The sequence below is a fragment of the Centroberyx affinis genome, unplaced genomic scaffold (genome assembly GCF_046629955.1).
Source record: "Centroberyx affinis isolate AG114_WGS23_722 - 3 ecotype Tasmania unplaced genomic scaffold, CSIRO-AGI_Caff_v1 ptg004658l_1, whole genome shotgun sequence".
Taxonomy (NCBI): Eukaryota; Metazoa; Chordata; class Actinopteri; order Beryciformes; family Berycidae; genus Centroberyx; species Centroberyx affinis.
The window spans coordinates 93,333-110,000 of record NW_027282252.1 but is presented as its reverse complement, the minus strand read 5'-3'; the positions used below and the strand labels follow the sequence as shown (position 1 = coordinate 110,000).

The 16,668-nt window shown below is 44.2% G+C and overlaps 1 protein-coding gene across 1 annotated transcript in view; it reads left to right on the top strand.

Moving 5' to 3' along the window:
• The window catches only part of LOC139665688 (plasmanylethanolamine desaturase 1), a 35,135-nt gene extending 28,170 nt beyond the window's left edge, over window positions 1–6,965 (top strand). Inside the window, exons 5-6 of the mRNA XM_071544778.1 lie at window positions 1,991–2,203; window positions 6,320–6,965. Of these exons, the coding sequence (XP_071400879.1) occupies window positions 1,991–2,203; window positions 6,320–6,441 (335 nt within the window). The 3' untranslated portion in view covers window positions 6,442–6,965. The remainder of the gene's footprint in view (window positions 1–1,990; window positions 2,204–6,319) is intronic.
• The last annotated feature ends 9,703 nt before the right edge of the window (window positions 6,966–16,668 follow it).

Here is a 16,668-nt window from a genome sequence, read left to right as displayed (position 1 = left end):
ACCTAGGTTTGTTGCTGTGGGCCGGTCTCGAAACCTTTTGAAGCAGTCTGTACAAATTTAATTAGCTCATGATTTCCCTTAGAAGATGGTGTTTACCTGTGCTCCATCAAAAGTTTTAGTTTAAACTGTTTTGACGGACTGGGTTGCGATATTTTCACGCATCAGCACATAGGTCTCAGTTAAATACATGGGATCTTGTACATTTTTTGACATATCTCAAATGCTCATGGGAACACGCTTTAGGGTGAACAATGTGAAAAGAAGACGGAAGGATTGAGTGTTACCTATAGGAGCAAATGTGGAAAGGAGGAATGGAACCAACAGGCAGAAGGAATGGAATTTAAAGGAAGAGGGAAAATGGGATTGGACAGAACGTAAAGAATGAAAGTGGGAATGAAGAGGATAGGAAGACGGAATCGAGAAACGAAGAGAAAAAGGAGGGAGGGGAAACCCGCAGAGGTCAGTTGCTTGTCGGCGGGAGGGATAGACGGAGGGAGGGAAAGATTAGAGGGGAGAGAGGAGTAGTGAGGTCCACTTGTAGGTGACATCCGCACCTGTCATGTCACGCACCGCAGAGAGTCAGGAGGTCACGAGACACGAGACGGGGGCAGGGAGGGAAACCTGCCGCGATGCAGTGACATCTACACCTGTCATGTCTGCACCAAAAGGGGTCATTGCTGCGAGTCTGAGATAGGGGGAGGGCGCGGACGGAGGAGGGAGAGAGAGAGAGAGAGAGAGAGGACAGCAGGGATGGCGGAGGGTCCTGCACCGGTGAGATGACATCTACACCTGTCATGTCAAGCATCATCACGGTGTCCAGCGGTCAACCAGACAAAGACGGAGACAGAGATGGAAAGCTGAAAAGCGTCGAGGTGACATCTCCGCTTGTCGTGTCTGTACTTGAACCGGGGTCAAGAGGTCCCTGTTTTAACCGTAGAGAGAGAGAACGAGGGATGGAGAGAGAGAGAGACAGAGGGAGAGGACAGCTGTAAGTCACACCAGACAAGTGCGAGAAACAAGACTCTTCAGGGTGACGGACAGACAGGCTGCAGACAGGCGGGTCCTTTTTTACCAGAGGACAGAACAGACAGACAGCAACCGCGCTGCTCGGTCCATTGGTGATACAGGTGTCAGTGTTGTCAACATCAAAAGTGGCTTTGGACTTTTTGAAATGTTGTCTTTAAACTAGGACCTTCCAGAAATGTAATGTAAGTCACAGAGGTAAGTTCCTATGGTTGTAGGACCATTAGTTGGTACAGAAGTTGGAGCAGAAGTATGACCAGAACATTGCTCAGTAAAGAACAGACATGATTTGTTGAAAATGATTGTATTGTTTGCTGTAAACTGTGCTGAAGTGTCTCACCCCTGACTGACTGACATGACATCTTGATGCCCATGGTGCTGTAGCGATACCGCTATGATAAAAACGGTCTGGAATAATCCGTTCAATTGATGTCAGAGTCTTCCAACAGCCGACGTGACTGATCTCCCCTCGGCCTCTCTGATTTGGCGAACAGCCTGTGCTCTCCGGAAGACACCGAGACAGTCACTGCTTATTGTCTTCCTGATTACTTACCTCTTTGAAGTTGTGTTAATCGGTGAAATCAGCTGGTGTAGTGTTTAGTTTGGTTGGAATGAAATCCTGCAGACTCTTGGTCGTCCATGGCACACGGAATTGTATACTTATTTATCTACCGTATACCTACTTATCTCCCTTTCTCCTCTCTTCCTTTCTCCCCCTCTGCCACTTTTCCCCCATCTTTCTCTATCCTGTTCCTTATCCCCCCCCCACCCCCCTTAGTGTCTCCATCTCTCAAAGGCCCCTGCCAGCATCCTCTCTGTGGGAGTGCTACGCCTTCACGCTGGCCCTCTTCATTACACTAAACAGTCAGATCAATTACTCTATTAACTCTCTCTTTCTCTTTCTGTCTCTCTCTCTCTCCCTCTGTAAATCTCCGTCTCTATCTCCTGCCCCCTTCGCTTTTCCCAGAGGCCTTGGCGGCGTCCTATCCGTGGGAGTGCTACGTCTTCGCCCTGGCGGTCTTCGTGACCTTGACCAATCAGATCCACAAGTGGAGCCACTCCTACTTCGGCCTGCCGCGCTGGGTCACCCTGCTGCAGGACTGGCATCTGGTGTTGCCACGGAAACACCACCGCATCCACCACGTCTCGCCGCACGAGACCTACTACTGCATCACTACAGGTGAAAGCTAGTGTTACCATGACTACTAACTAGCATAACTACTGTGAATATAGTCATCTGCCACATTTTGCTGTACAAGACTTGAAAAAAAAGTGTTACCATGACTAGTAACTCTACTACTTTAAACAGCCATCCACCACATTTTCCTCAACAAGACCTAGTGCAGCACAACAGGTAAAACTACTAGCTAGTGCAACTGCTACTTCTATTAATATAATAAGCCATCCAGAAAAAAAGTAGTGCATTTTGACAAATATGACAAATTGTATTACCATGTCTCTTACCATGTCAATACCTACTACTGCATTACCACTTAAAATAACTGCTGTCATTACTGTTGCTTCTACTACTACTGCTACTTCTACTGTTATAGCAACACTTCCACTGTCTTGTCACATGACTTCCACCATTGTTTGGGCCCAGTTTGTTCAGCCACAAGGTTATAAAACCTGCTCAACCCATGAAGGAACTTCACAATCGTCACTTCATTCAAATACGTGAAGATGAAAATGACCAAAATTTGACTACCAAGGTTTTCACGCAGCAGCAGCGTTATGAAACATGCAAATACTCGGTCTTAACCAGTCGGGAGTTCTCATCAGTCACTGTCATCCGATGATGAACAGAGTGCGTATTGTGGGCGGCCATTTTAGCCACAAATGGAGCTGATGACTCCAGAATTATTTCACTTACTATTCTCAGATGATTCAGACAAAATGGCGGCTGCGTCTGTCTGACTGTCTGTCGGCTTCTTATAAATAACTAAGAGAAAATGTTCTGTTTGCGTGCGTGCGTGCGTGCGTGTGTGTGTGTGTGTGTGTGTGTGTGTGTGTCTTTAGAGACATTAGGCCTTCGTAATGGATCCACATTGAGTATTCTGTGTGCATCTGGGTGAGAGAGAGAGGGAGAGGGAGAGAGAGAGAGAGGGAGAGGGAGAAAAGAGAGAGGATTCACTAGGGGGATTCAGCTTGTACGTCACCCTGCGCCCCTATGGACGACAGATGTGTGTGTGAGCGAGTTGCAGGGGGGGTGGCACAGTGAAAGAGTGCACGCATCTGTGTGTGTGTGTGTCTGTGTGTGTGTGTGTGTGTACAGGAACACACTCGCGTACATCTGCATACTCAAGCATCTGTGTGTGTACTCGTCTTTTTGGCCCCCTCCTTGGTTCCTAACCTGTGTGTATGTATGCGTGTGTGCCTGTGTGTGTGTTTCTGTGTGTGTGTGTGTGTGTGCGCTGGGAGGTGGGCTGGTGGTCGGGGGGGCCCACAGGGGACAGCGACGGCCCCCCGCTCCCCCAGCCTCGCTGCCTGGGCCGGGCTTGGATTCCACTGGGGCTCGCCTAGCTGCCTTTGTGTTCGCCACCGGCTGACAATCCCCATGTATATTTAATGCTAACCTGCTGTCTGTTCTAACAAATAGGACTTCACAGGCAGAGGGGGGATGGAGGACAAGGGAGGGAGGGAGGGATGGGGAGGGGGGGGGTTGAGGGAGAAGGGAGAGAGAAAAGGAGACGAGGGAGGAAGGGGAGAGAGCGAGGGGAGGGGTTGGGGGTGAGGAGGAGATGGAGAGATTTGGAAAAAACGGGGGGGGGGGATCTGCTGAAAGAGGGAGAAACGGAGAACGGGGGAAGAAAGGGAGAAAGAGAGATGGAAGGAGAAAGAGAGATCAGAGTGAGGGAGATGGAGAGAGAGAGAGAGAGAGAGAGAGAGAGAGAGAGGGGACAAAGAGTGAAATCAAATAAAACCGCTGGCTGCTTCACTGTCTTCCAGCAGAGAGAGGGTCACTGGAGGGACAGACACACACACACACACACACACATACACAAACACACACGCACACGCACACATACACAAACACACACGCGCGCACACACACACCCCGCAGCTACAGCATACACCCTATGCAAACACAACATGGGTGGTGGTGTGTGAGTATCAGACAAGGGTAGCCTAAGTACACACAGCCCATGTGGATGTCTCTATTTGCTTGTGCCAAAGTGTGTTTCTGCGCGCGCGTGTGTGTGTGTGTGTGTGTGTGTGTGTCTGCGGGTCTGAATTTTTACATCTGCATTTGTGTGCTTGTGGTCTGTGTGGACTTTCAAAAGTGTATTTGCATGTATGCGCAAGTGCTTGTATTGTATGCGTAAATGCAAGGATTGCGTGTGTGTGTGTGTGTGTGTGTGTGTGTGTGTGTGTATGTTAATAGTAAAATGCCTTTTCATGTCAAATGTCAAGGGACTGCTTGGCTGCTTCTAAAGCAGTGACGCTTGTACATGTGTGTAATGTTTTCAGCATTACATTACATGCACGTGTGTGTTTGTGTGTGTGTGCGTTCACATGTACGCACACACAGCAGCCTATTGTACATTCATGCATTCATATGTACATGTGAATATACAGTACTATAGCCTATAGCTACACATACATTAATATATAAACACATATATTCATAGCTATTACTCCCAAGTTTGGTTTCATGTAGGATCTCAAGAATGTGGATGAAACGGTGTGTGAGGAGGCAGCGAGACGTGTGTGTGTGTGCGTGTGTGTGTGTGTGTGTGTGTGTGTGTGTGTGCGTGTGTGTGTGTGTGTCTGATTGTGTAGCAGTGTGCTAGTAGGGGCTAAGGACCTCTCCTGGGACAAGCCGAACGCCCCTCCCTCCTCCCCCCTCCCGAGACCTGGTCTGTTCATCATGAGATGGAGAGAGAGATGGAGAGAGAGACAGAGAGAGAGAGACAAGGGGAGATATAAGACTGGAGGAACGGGGTGCAGACAGGCATGGCAGAGAGAGACAGGGAGGAGGAGAGAGGAGCGGTGGAATATGAAGTGTAGGAAAGAGAGACGGAGGGTTCGGGGATGTTGGGAGGGGGAAAAGAGAGGAGAGGAAGGATGGAAGCAGGCCAACATGATCCAGTGTTTGCCCTGTGGGGTGGGGTGGGGTGGGGGGGGTGTACCAGTGGGCGGGGCTAGAGAATTAGAGCTGCACAGCTAATTGAACAGATATCAAAATAACAACATGCCTTCAGGCAGCCGGCCTGTCTGAGCTCTCAGGCTCGCTGCATCACTGTCATCTTCACACCTATTTTAAGAACTTCAGCTTACACTTTTGCTTTTATATGTCATGATGTTTTATTATCTTGTATTCATTGTTTCTGACCTTCCTGTTAATGGTTTACTTTGATGTTTCTCACCTTGCTTTTATATTTCTTGCTTCACTTTCATTGCTTTTGCTGTTGGTTTTATCTTTTTTTATTGATTTTTTTTTTTTACTTGTCTAAGTGCTTTGTAATTATTTTGAATGATTCTACATAAATGGATATTATTATTATTATTATTATTATTATTATTATTATTATTAACTTGCAGATTCCAAGTCTTCAGTTTCAGTTCTTTCGGTTTCAGTTTTTTTTCTCAGAGGAAAGTTTCCAACAGCTTCCTGAATGAAAAATACAATTTCATGTTGGAGAATTTAACTTTTTCTTTTATTTTTTTTTGTTTCATTTAAAAAAAACAACAAAAAAAACAAGACAAAGAAAATCAGTAGGAGTGGTAATGAGGTTTTTAAAATAAATTTTTCTCATTATCTTCTAGTGGTGGCACATTTTCTTGAGTGTAGGAGCGCTATTTTCTTTTTTTGACGTCGTCGTTTCTAACTTCTCTCTTTTCTGTCTCTCTCTCGTTCCATCTTTTCTGTTTCCCTCTTCAAATGGACTTACTCCCCCGTCCCTCCTGTTTTCCCTCCTTCTCTCCCTCCTGTCTCTTCCCCTCCCCACCTCTTTTCCTTGCATCTCTTCTTGCCTCCGTCTTCTACTTTTCATCCACTTTCTTGTCTTCTGCAACCTTCGTTTCCACCGTCGCTCCGTTCCCCCCTCCACCTCCTTCCTGCTCCACCTCCTCTTCCCTCATTCTGTCCGTTCCTCGTCTTCATCTCTCTCTCTTTCCTTCTCTTCCTCCTCTGCTCCTATCCTGTCCATTTTTCCTCCTCCCGTCCCTTTTTTCCCTCGTCTCTCTGTATCTCTTCCTCTCTCTGGTGTTACTCTTTCCTCTCTCCATTCCTCCCCCATCATTCTCTCTCTCTCTGTCTCTCTCTCTCTCTCCTTTCATCCCTTCATCCCAGGCTGGTGTAACTACCCATTGGACCAGCTGGGCTTTTGGAGGCGGATGGAGAGATTGATCGAACGACTGACGGGGCAGAAACCGCGATCAGACGACCTGGCATGGGCCAAGAGGACCGACTGATACACACACACACACACACACACACACACACACACACACACACACACACACACACACACACAGAAGGAGAGAAGGATGGATGGAATGCAGAAACAAATACATATAGAGATCGATGGGGAGACACACACACACACACACATATGTTACTCATGTCTCTGTGCTTTTTTGCTTTATTTGCTAAAGAGCAAACTCTAAACATTCAAAGAAAGCGTGTTTGTAAAAATCAAAGATGGCTTCAAGTGATTTCCAGGCGAACCCGTAGTTCAACGAGCTTTGAAAGTAGGAAGTCGTTAGGTAGGTTCATTCTGCTGTTAACAGCCAATCAGCTTGTGCGTCCTTAGGCCTGTTTAACCAATGAGGTGTGGTGGTGTTGTGATGTGTCGGTGTAGGAGGTTTCTGGAGGTTGGGCTCTCCAGGAGTGACACCGCGCTGCCCCGTCGCAGGCAGCTTCTTACACCACGCGCACACACACACACACACACACACACAATCACACACACACACACACACACACACACACACACAGTTTGTCTCTTCTGATTTATTTATTTTTTTGACGATTGGAGGTCGTTTTTTTCTTCTCGACTGTTGGTTTTTGAAACCTCTAGAAACATCATCACCCTCTTCAAATTGTCTTTGCTGCATTTCCACACTAATGAAATCAGATTTGCTCTCTCTCTTTTTTTTTGCCCGTGCCTGAGCTAAGATCATCTCCGCACGCGGGGGCCGGGCAAGAGCGGACAGGACAGACCTGTAGAAATGACTTGAGATCAAATCCACAGCACTGATATATAAACAAACCATATCCTCAGCAGTCAGGTTGCAGATGCACGGTTGAATACTTTTTATACAAGCAAGCAAATTAGGCTTAACCCTGCTCCAAACACGCAGAGATAGAAGCAAAAGGACGCTGAAAAAAACCCTTTTAATCATGCTACCCAATTTCTGTTGGAAAATGCACATCATGGTGAACAGCACTCTTTAGTTCTTAGTCTGCTTTGACCAACTGTAGAACTGTTCTCAGTTCTTGTGCAGACATTTCTCAATGATCTTTTTGTATTGAAACGCAGCCAATGACGCTTCTGTACCTACCTAAGTTAAAAGCTCTACAGTGAAAGTTAAACCAAGGCATTTACCGCTTTAAAAGTGATCAATGAAATCGTATTCAGTTCATCTGGAAGCCGATGTAAGGAGGTTAAAATAGAAGTGATATTACTGTCAAGAAAGATGAGGTAGTTTCAGTGAAGAAGCATTTAATCTTCTATTTGCACCTTCATGCAGATTAAAGGGGCGGCCACACTGATCTGTTGTGCCCACATTCCTTCATTTCAATTCATTTTCAATGAGACACGTCTGTCACATTTCCATCCGTTTTGAAGGACAGAAAGTCCAACCCACTTTTTCTGGACGGACAGATTCATCACCGCCTGTTCAGCCAATCAGAATGCAGCGTTCCTGGGCTTGTGGGAAAAAATGGTGGTGAACGCTTGGAGGAAGCTGTTAATGCGGTGCACACCACTGTCCTTATATATACGTTTGCCATGAAGTAGCACCGATATGAGCAAAGCCTTTTTGGCATCCATGTTTTCTTCCGTACTTCTGCGGACAGAAATCTATCCATCAAAAATCCAGCGTGTTTTCCTTGAGTTCTCAAGATTTTGGATGTTTCTGTGGCCAAACAGCGAGGCCACGACACAAACGGAAGCACTGCCTGTTTTCACTCTTACTGTCTGTACTGTTGTAGGAAAGCTTGAAAGTCATTCTCATGCTGTTTTCCTTCGACAGAAACCGCGTTCTCACCACAGACGAACAGTTGCAGTCGGTCAAATCGCTCGAGACGCCGTGACTCACTTTGCTGCGTTCACATCCTAAAATCCTCTCGTAAAAAAAAAGAAAACCAAAAAAAACCAAACTGCAATTTGACTGCAACTGTATATACAACACACACAACACAAGTCAGTGCGTCACACACATTTCTAAACAGAAATCGGAGTAGCTCATTGAAGAAACGCATGCTTAAATTGTCCAATCAGAACTCGTTTCCTATGTGAAAGGAAGAGGAAACAATTATTTTATTCACAAACCGATTAGTATCAGTGATGAGCATCTTGGATTTTTGTTTACATTTAGTAAAGTGACACATTCTACTTTAGTTGGCTGTTATAACTCTGTACTAGAGAGTCTAGCTGCTTGACTTGTAGTTTTTACTAGGCTGGAAATCCCTTCAGTCACAGAAGGTCAATAAAAACAGCACTTTATTGATTTACTGGATAAATGTCAGAAAATTGTCCTGCAAGCATCCATTCATGCACTCATGCATACATGCATGCAGGTACACACACACACACACATACAGATTTAGTCACATAAGCACTTTCACTTGCATGCACACACACACACACACATAAACAAAGCACCAGTCAACAGAATCATATTGGATACTTTAACAAATCTCTTGAATGCAGTTCTACACGCAACCAGACACACACACACACACACACACACGCTCTTTCTCACATTGTGTTATGTTTTTTCTCTGGCTTTATAATTTTCTATTTTTTTATTAACGGATCAAGCCTTGTATAGTTGAATTCTGACGTTCCATTTTGCAGCTCAACGCTCGCTGCTCGTCTGCCTTAATGTTTTTATCTGCTCTTTGATTTAAATAAAGGTTTATTAACTCCAAATGCTGACTCAGCGTGGTCGTCTGTGGAAAAAAATTGAAAAATGTATGATTGAATGAAAATACCTTGTCTATATTAAATATGCGGCAGGGATGCACTAATGCCACTTTCTCACTGCCAATTCAAAGTACTAAACTGTAAAACCAATCCAATACATTTTCTGAATACAGTATAGATTTTGACTAATAGTTTGGAGTCATTACACTCAAATGGTTGAGATCTAATCCATTATAGAGACATCCAACACTCTCATATGTGTGTAAAAGACAAAAAATCCCAATGAAAACAAAAGTCATTATTGCTGCCCCACATATTTCAGTTTCTTTCTATATGAAGCAGTGTTTGGCTGCTACTAGTGTGACTTCATATCCCTATCAAACCTTACAGTGCCTGGTTTAAATACCTGCTCAACCACTGCAGTTCATTGATGCTGCTCTCCTGATTTTGTATGCGTTACCCACCAGTATAACTCCTATCACTGAATATGTGTTACAGTGGTCCTTGGTCTGAGAAATGTGGTCTCGAAAGACTTTTAGCAATCCAAAAAGCCTGTGTGTGGGTGCAGGATGTGTGTTTCCATGGCTGCGTGCTTGCAAGTACTTTAAAAAGCGTGTTTTTCTTTTTGTCTGTCGGTGCCCGGCTCAAAGTTTCATGTGAGAGAAGGTCGATGTGGTGAACAGCCACCGCTGCACCGCCAGCGCCCTCTAGTGCCAGACTGCTGCAGCTTCTCACTACAGGAGACACACTGGCTGCATGCTGAAGTCAGGTTTGGTATCGTTGTTCTAGTCACTAATCACACATTAGCTTCTATCAGATCAGGATTGTGAGGGAGAAAATCCAAATATTCAATTTGCTTGAAATAATGATACTTAAACATTATTATTTTGATTATTTTGTTAATGCCCATCTCCTTCTGCTGCTGCAAAAAGTGTTGTAACAAGTCATATAACGTAACATTTTTATATTACACTGGCAAAATCACTGTCATCCTTTAAAGCATCTCTTAATCAATTTATTTTAATTTTAACTTAATTTATCTGCTTCATGCTCATTGTGGATGACAGTTTTATTGTACTTCAGTTCTTTTGTTCTGGGATGTAGAGGAGGGTAAATCCACCTAAACTCATAGATAGATAGATAGATAGATATGTATATACAGTATGTCTATATACTGTACATCTGATCCCTGCACTGTGCTCACCTGCAGTGTGGAGCCTTCAGGGGGGTCAGTGGGGTCGCCTCTGTGTCTGACCTCCCACACTGCTTCAGCGAGTCCCAGGACCCAGAACAACTTACCCAGCAAGTGGAGCCTCCTTCCGGGCAAGGCTGCTGCGGGGGCCCCCTTGGACCCCGCTCAGGGCCTGAGGCAGGGCCAGAACTGAGGAGGAGAGGAGAGAAGGAAAGGGAAGGAGAGGAGAGCAGATGAGGAGAGGAGGAGGGGAGGAGGGGAGGAAAGGGACGGAGAAAGGAGAGGAGAGAAGGAGACAGGTGATGCAAGGGGAGTGAAAGAGAGGATTATTATTCATTATCAATTTAATATTTATACACACTAAGTTAGACAGTTGATTTGCCCCATTAATTCACCCTTTATCCATATAGACTTTTCCCACAGAGCTTACAGAAACTGCCTTTTTTTTCTTTTTTTTTTCTTAGCAGTTTTTCCTACTCAGGATATTGAGGCTCAGTGTGTGTCAGTGCCTGGTTGATGAGTGTGTGTGTGTGTGTGTGTGTGTGTGTGTGGTTGAAGACTTGAAGATTGATCTAACCAGTTCTACTGCTGCCCACTACTGGACTGATGGAGCCATTCCACTGGATGTCTGGAGACATGTGAGGAGGGAAACTGCTAATATCTGGCAGGAGGAATACTGTTATTTTTTTCTTTCTTCTTTTTTTTATATGATTCTTTCCTCTCTTTTTTTAAATGTTTTATTTTGCATTATGCTTTAGAGGGTCACACACATCACACAAAAATGCAGTTTCTAATTTGACAGTGACAGCTTCAAAGAAAAAAACGTGAAATTTGGAAAAAAGAGAGAAAACAAGAAAAGAGAAGAAAGAGCGAGATCCAGTGGCAGCACATTATCCTGTCACATGATGTGAGTGAAAGTTGGCATTGATACAGTAAGTGTGGTTAAAGAGAACTATGAGCCAGTGTCTACATCATTTTTCCAGACCTTTAAAACTGTCAAATTGAACGTTGTATATTTATGTTTCAACATAAATCGATCCATTATGTCACTTTTCAAAATTGAGTAAAATACAGAAACTAGTGTCAGTTTCACTTTTGTTTTTTTGGGTTTGTATTTGTTGCAGATGCGAGAGGTAACACACACACACACACACAGGCACACAAGTTTGAGCATGCATACACTCCCCCTTACACACAAGTGCGAACATGTGTACATGCGGCTCACACACACCGGGAGGCACAAGTGACATGTTGCAGAGCTCAGTGATCTCACGTCTTCATATAGCTCACAGTCAGAGCTCCTTTGTCACTCTCACATCATTGTCATCACTTCAACTGTTACACCCAGTGCTAACGAGATACATGTGCAGCTAGCCAACCCTCTGACACACACACACACACACATACACACTTTCCTCCTCCATACCTCTCCCTCTTTCCGTCCTCCTCTCTCTCTCTCCCTCCCTCTCTCTCTCTCTCTGCATGGTGGTGACATATTGGGTCTCACTATGCTGATGTGCTTGGCTGATCAGTGACTCACACTGCTAGCTATTAAAGTTTCTATCAGACGCACTGAGACAACGGGGGTTGATGGCAGCACTTTGAGCAGTTAGACGCAGCGACACGGCAGCTCTTAAACCGATATTTCATTGTGATATAAAAGTTTCAGCTTTTAACAAGCTATGGCTTCTTCACATGTCGGTGTGCAAGGTGATGTCATCCATGCTGCGAGAGATGTCCATCTTAACAAGTCTCTTAGTGCCATGTTCAGTCTTAAAATCTCTCTCTCTCTGCAAATCAGGCATTGTGGCAGTGTACAAGGCATGGTAACATTACAGGAGGTGAAGCCAAAACAATTATTCTTTATTTCTCAGTTAATTCTTTATACCTTAGATCGATGGAAGCTGATAAAAGCTGTAAACCTTCATCCCTTTTCCTCTGACAACAACTCAAGTTACACCTGATGGCAGCAATAATGTTAATAGAGACACTCAGTGACCATAAAACTATTTAAAGTAACACAGATTGTGATTATGCTCCTATTTACACAGTTTATTAAAGATCAAATGTCCAACTTCAAAGACCAATCACAACTTGCAGCAAACATTCAGTATACATAGGCAACACAACAGTATAACATAGGCAGCAAACATGACAGCTAACAGTTTAGACACATTTGTATTGCAGAAAAGTTCTGTTGAGATAGCATTCATATGAAAAAAAACAAAAAAACTTTCTGCATATTCTAGAATATGTGTAAATATGTTTCAAATATACAGAAATTAGCCAAAATGTGTTTGTATATGTACATACCATTCATTCAAATTATATTTTGCATAGTCAAGAGTGCATAGGAAGAAAATGTACAGTATTTCCACCTTTGCAAAATATACTTTGAATAAAGTGTAAGTGTAAAATCACATCTTTGAAGGGAAGTTTGGAAAAGTTGACTATGAGTGCAAAGCAGAGATCAGGGAGTTAGGCTTACTGTAGGAATGAGCCCATTCAGATGAAATTCACCCAGTAACTGTGGCTTCATTTGTCCCCATGCTGCGCCTGTTTGAATGACGCACGTATTAGGAATAAAAATAAAAGACCGTAAAACACCACATTTTGAATTCCAACATTGTCAAGCACCAGCAGTGAGATCAAATGTTGTACATAGGAGTTTGAGGCTAGGTGGAAAGGTTTAATTTAAACAGGCAGTGTAAATAAGGGGGTGGATAGCAGCCTTCTTCAGCCTTCTTCTTTAGACATGTCAGGGGCGTGGCTAGGACTTGTTTTCACTTTTGTGATACACATCTAGTTCTCTGGATGGTGATGTAGTCAGTTGGTTAAGACCAAGCACCGGGTTTGCCAGGGAATGGAGAGGAGGGGGCCTACGCTGTCAGTCAAAACATTTTCAATCATGACTTCTAGATCTAGGGCTGTCAATCCTCCGAACAGAACTTGAGTTAATTACAGTAACCTTTACATTACCTTCACGCTGCACAGATCTCTTTACTGGGGTGGCATAGCGAGGCAGGGATCTCACTTCAGTGTGCCTGTACCTATTATTCACAGTCTATGATCTGTGCATGCAAAGGTTGTTTTCATTTATTGGTCAATGTCAAGGAAGAGGTCGTGGGGTTATCACAGTACAAGATGCAGGACAAAAGAAATTCTGACAAGTTAGATTTAACGTTGGGTGTCGTACAACGTCGCCACCGGGCCAACTGTGTGTAGTTTGATGAAGAAATAACAGGAAGCCTTGATTCCTCTCTAATGAGATATGCGGGTGTCCCTCTCTACAGGTGACTGTCTTTCGGTGCACAGGGTGTGAAAAGCCTATGATGATTCTCGTTAAACATAAAGGTGTGTTCACATCCTTTGCAATAGCCTGCTGTGTGTGTGTGTGTGTGTGTATATGAGAATGTGTTTGCCTATTATGTCAATTTTTGTGGATTTTGTGGATGCATGCAAGTATGCATCTCTATGTGTGTGTGTGTGTGTGTGTGCGTGTGTGTGTGTGTGCCTCACCTGCAGGTGCTTGAAGAAGTGAGAAAGCCAATTATGAGACCTGAGAGAACAGAAGTGAGGCTCTAGGGACACTTTCACTTTTAGCACACAACTTCACTCGGGATGGAAAAACACAGCAAGTTTTGTTTGCTTAATGCGTGAGTTCTAAGTGATTCAGGTCATCAAGCTTCTTTTTCAAATGTATCTGTAACCTGTTTACAGTTTTTACATTGAGTAATGGATTAGCATTACCAGATTTTATGACTGATTTTTAAGTTTTGTACGTCCAAATGGGGGGATTGTCGAGTTCGGGTTTTATTTCTGTTGGCTGGTTGTTGTGTTTTTTTTCCACATTCTTCTTCTTCAGCTTGGGTGAGTAGTTGCAGATGGGAGGGAGGGTTAATACACACACACACACACACACACACACATTGTAGATACATAGCATACCAACGTCTTGTTGACCCTCACTTCCCAACACAGCCTTTGAAACTGGGATCCTTCTGGATACAAGCCCGCTTCTCCGCCCTTCAGGCTACCATACATGTTACATGAAAATTTCAGATGCATGTCGTTCTCATAGGCAATGGGCAGACATGAGCGGTTGTTGTCTATCAAAAGGAGGTAAACAGATTGGTCAGCTGTACATGCATTCTCTCTAAAAACAAGGGTTACACACAGTGGTATGAGGAGTAATGCATTAGTCCCAAACCCTGCTAGAGGAAAGGAAGCACAAGTTACCATCCAAGACATCTTTAAAGAGTAGTTCTGCGCCCGGTTTGAGCTTTTCTCCGCCTGCTGTGCGATTTGAAAAACACTGGGCATGAAGAGCGGGAGAGACGAGGGGGGTTTGTGGTTGGTCCAGGTTGGTGAGAAGAGGAACAGGGTGGAGGGTTTGTGCAGGCACTGATAGGCTGGCATAGCACTAAATACCAGTTTACAAGTCAAAAAAGTGTTTTAGTGTGGAGTTACTCTTTAAGATAATACTGTAATAAGTGCTTTACAGGCTAAATTCATTTTCAAATACTCTTCTTTGATTGTCTAAAGTTTATGGAACCCATTGTAGTGTCCTATATTGTCCTATATGGTAAACCTGGGGGATTAGGAGAGGTGAGAGCGGATGTCAGGGAAAGTGGCCTTGTGACTGTTTGATCCTCAGTATCTGGAGGTGGACTCAACTCGTTCAGTCAAACTGATAGCTAGCTCAGACTAGATGAAGAATTTGTCTTTTCTGATGTTCAGTGTGTTAGATTATGCGACTGGAGCACACAAATCCATGAAGTGTCTTGGTTGCCAGACTGGACAGACTACACATCTAGTTCTATGGGGGGCAATGCAGTCAGCTGGTTAAGACCAAGCACCAGGTTTACCAGGGAATGGAGAGGAGGGGGTCTACGCTGTCAATCAAATGACTTCTCAAGATGCGCTGTGTGTGCTGTTGGCAGTGTTCTGCTGCAAGAAGCCGCTGTTGATGCGAAGAAGAGAACACTATGGGCCGTCTATCCTCCAAAGAGAACTTGAGTTAATTACAGTAACGTTTAGGTTACCTTCATGCTGCACAGACATGTTTACTGGGGTGGCATAGCGAGACAGGAATCTCACTTCAGTGTATCTGTACCTATTATTTACAGTCTGTTACAGTCTATACTAAAGTTTATGGAACCCACTGTAGTGTCCTATATCGTCCTATATGGTAAACCTGGGGGATTAGGAGGAGAGAGTGGGTGTCGGGGAAAGCGGCCTTGTGGGTTGCAGGATGTTTGTAGCTGGGGAGAAAGTTGTCATGATGCCACCTGGTGGCTGCATTCAAGTCTCAAGAGTGTTCTTTGAGAGTTCTTTGACCAGATAGATTTTGGATATATTCATTCAGATAGGAGCCTGATATTTCAGCTATATGCCGTCCTCATACTTAAGCATCTTATATCCTGAGTAGAACATTTATCTTTGCATTCATAGTGCATGTGTCTTTCTGATGTGATGATAATGGGTATCAGAGTGGCCTAGTGCTTAAAGAGACCATCCTGTAGCTGAAAGGCCACAAGGTCAACCTCTGCAACAGCTAACATGTCCATCAACAGCCAGGTACTGGACCCCTACTCGCTCATTTAGACAGCTAAAAAGCTACATAAAATATAAAGTTGTGAAAATATGAATTGTGCACATAGATACACACAGCATACTCAGATACTTACAGGGTGCAGCTCACTCTAGCAATGCCATCGTCAGAATAGATGTTCATATTTGGTTCACTGACAATCTAAAAAATAGGAGATGATGGGAGTCAGAATCCACCAGTGGGGATTAGTGTGTATCCCACTGTGGTTTTTCTACACTTAACCACACGCTATGCTTATACTGTATGATGCTTACACCCAGCAAGGCAAGCTAACTGGGAAAGATAAGCAGTGGCAGAGGAGTGAGGGGGTGATGGGTGAGGATCGTGCAGGGGGTGGAGAGTCATGGGGTGAGGAGGAGGAGGAGGGTGGAAAAGGGGGCGTTGTTGTTGGTATCATGGGACTTGTGGTGATGAATGGCTGACACAGGACTACAGGGACTGGTGTACTGTCAAACTGTCATACTCCACACACACACACGCACACACACACACACGCTGGAAATGCTAATTAGATGTGTGCATGTGTGTGTGTGCATGTGTCTTAGAGGAAGAGAGAGAGAGAGAGAGAGTGAGAGAAAGAGACTGATGTGTTCATGAGTTACAGCTGTTTTTGTGTCATTTCTAAGTTGATCGAACAAAACAATCAATCCAGGAAGTGAGAGGCCTTTCGAAGATGAAAACTGAAAGCCTTTGTAAATAAAAATCCCCGTGTGTAATGATATAATCAATGATGCTCTCTG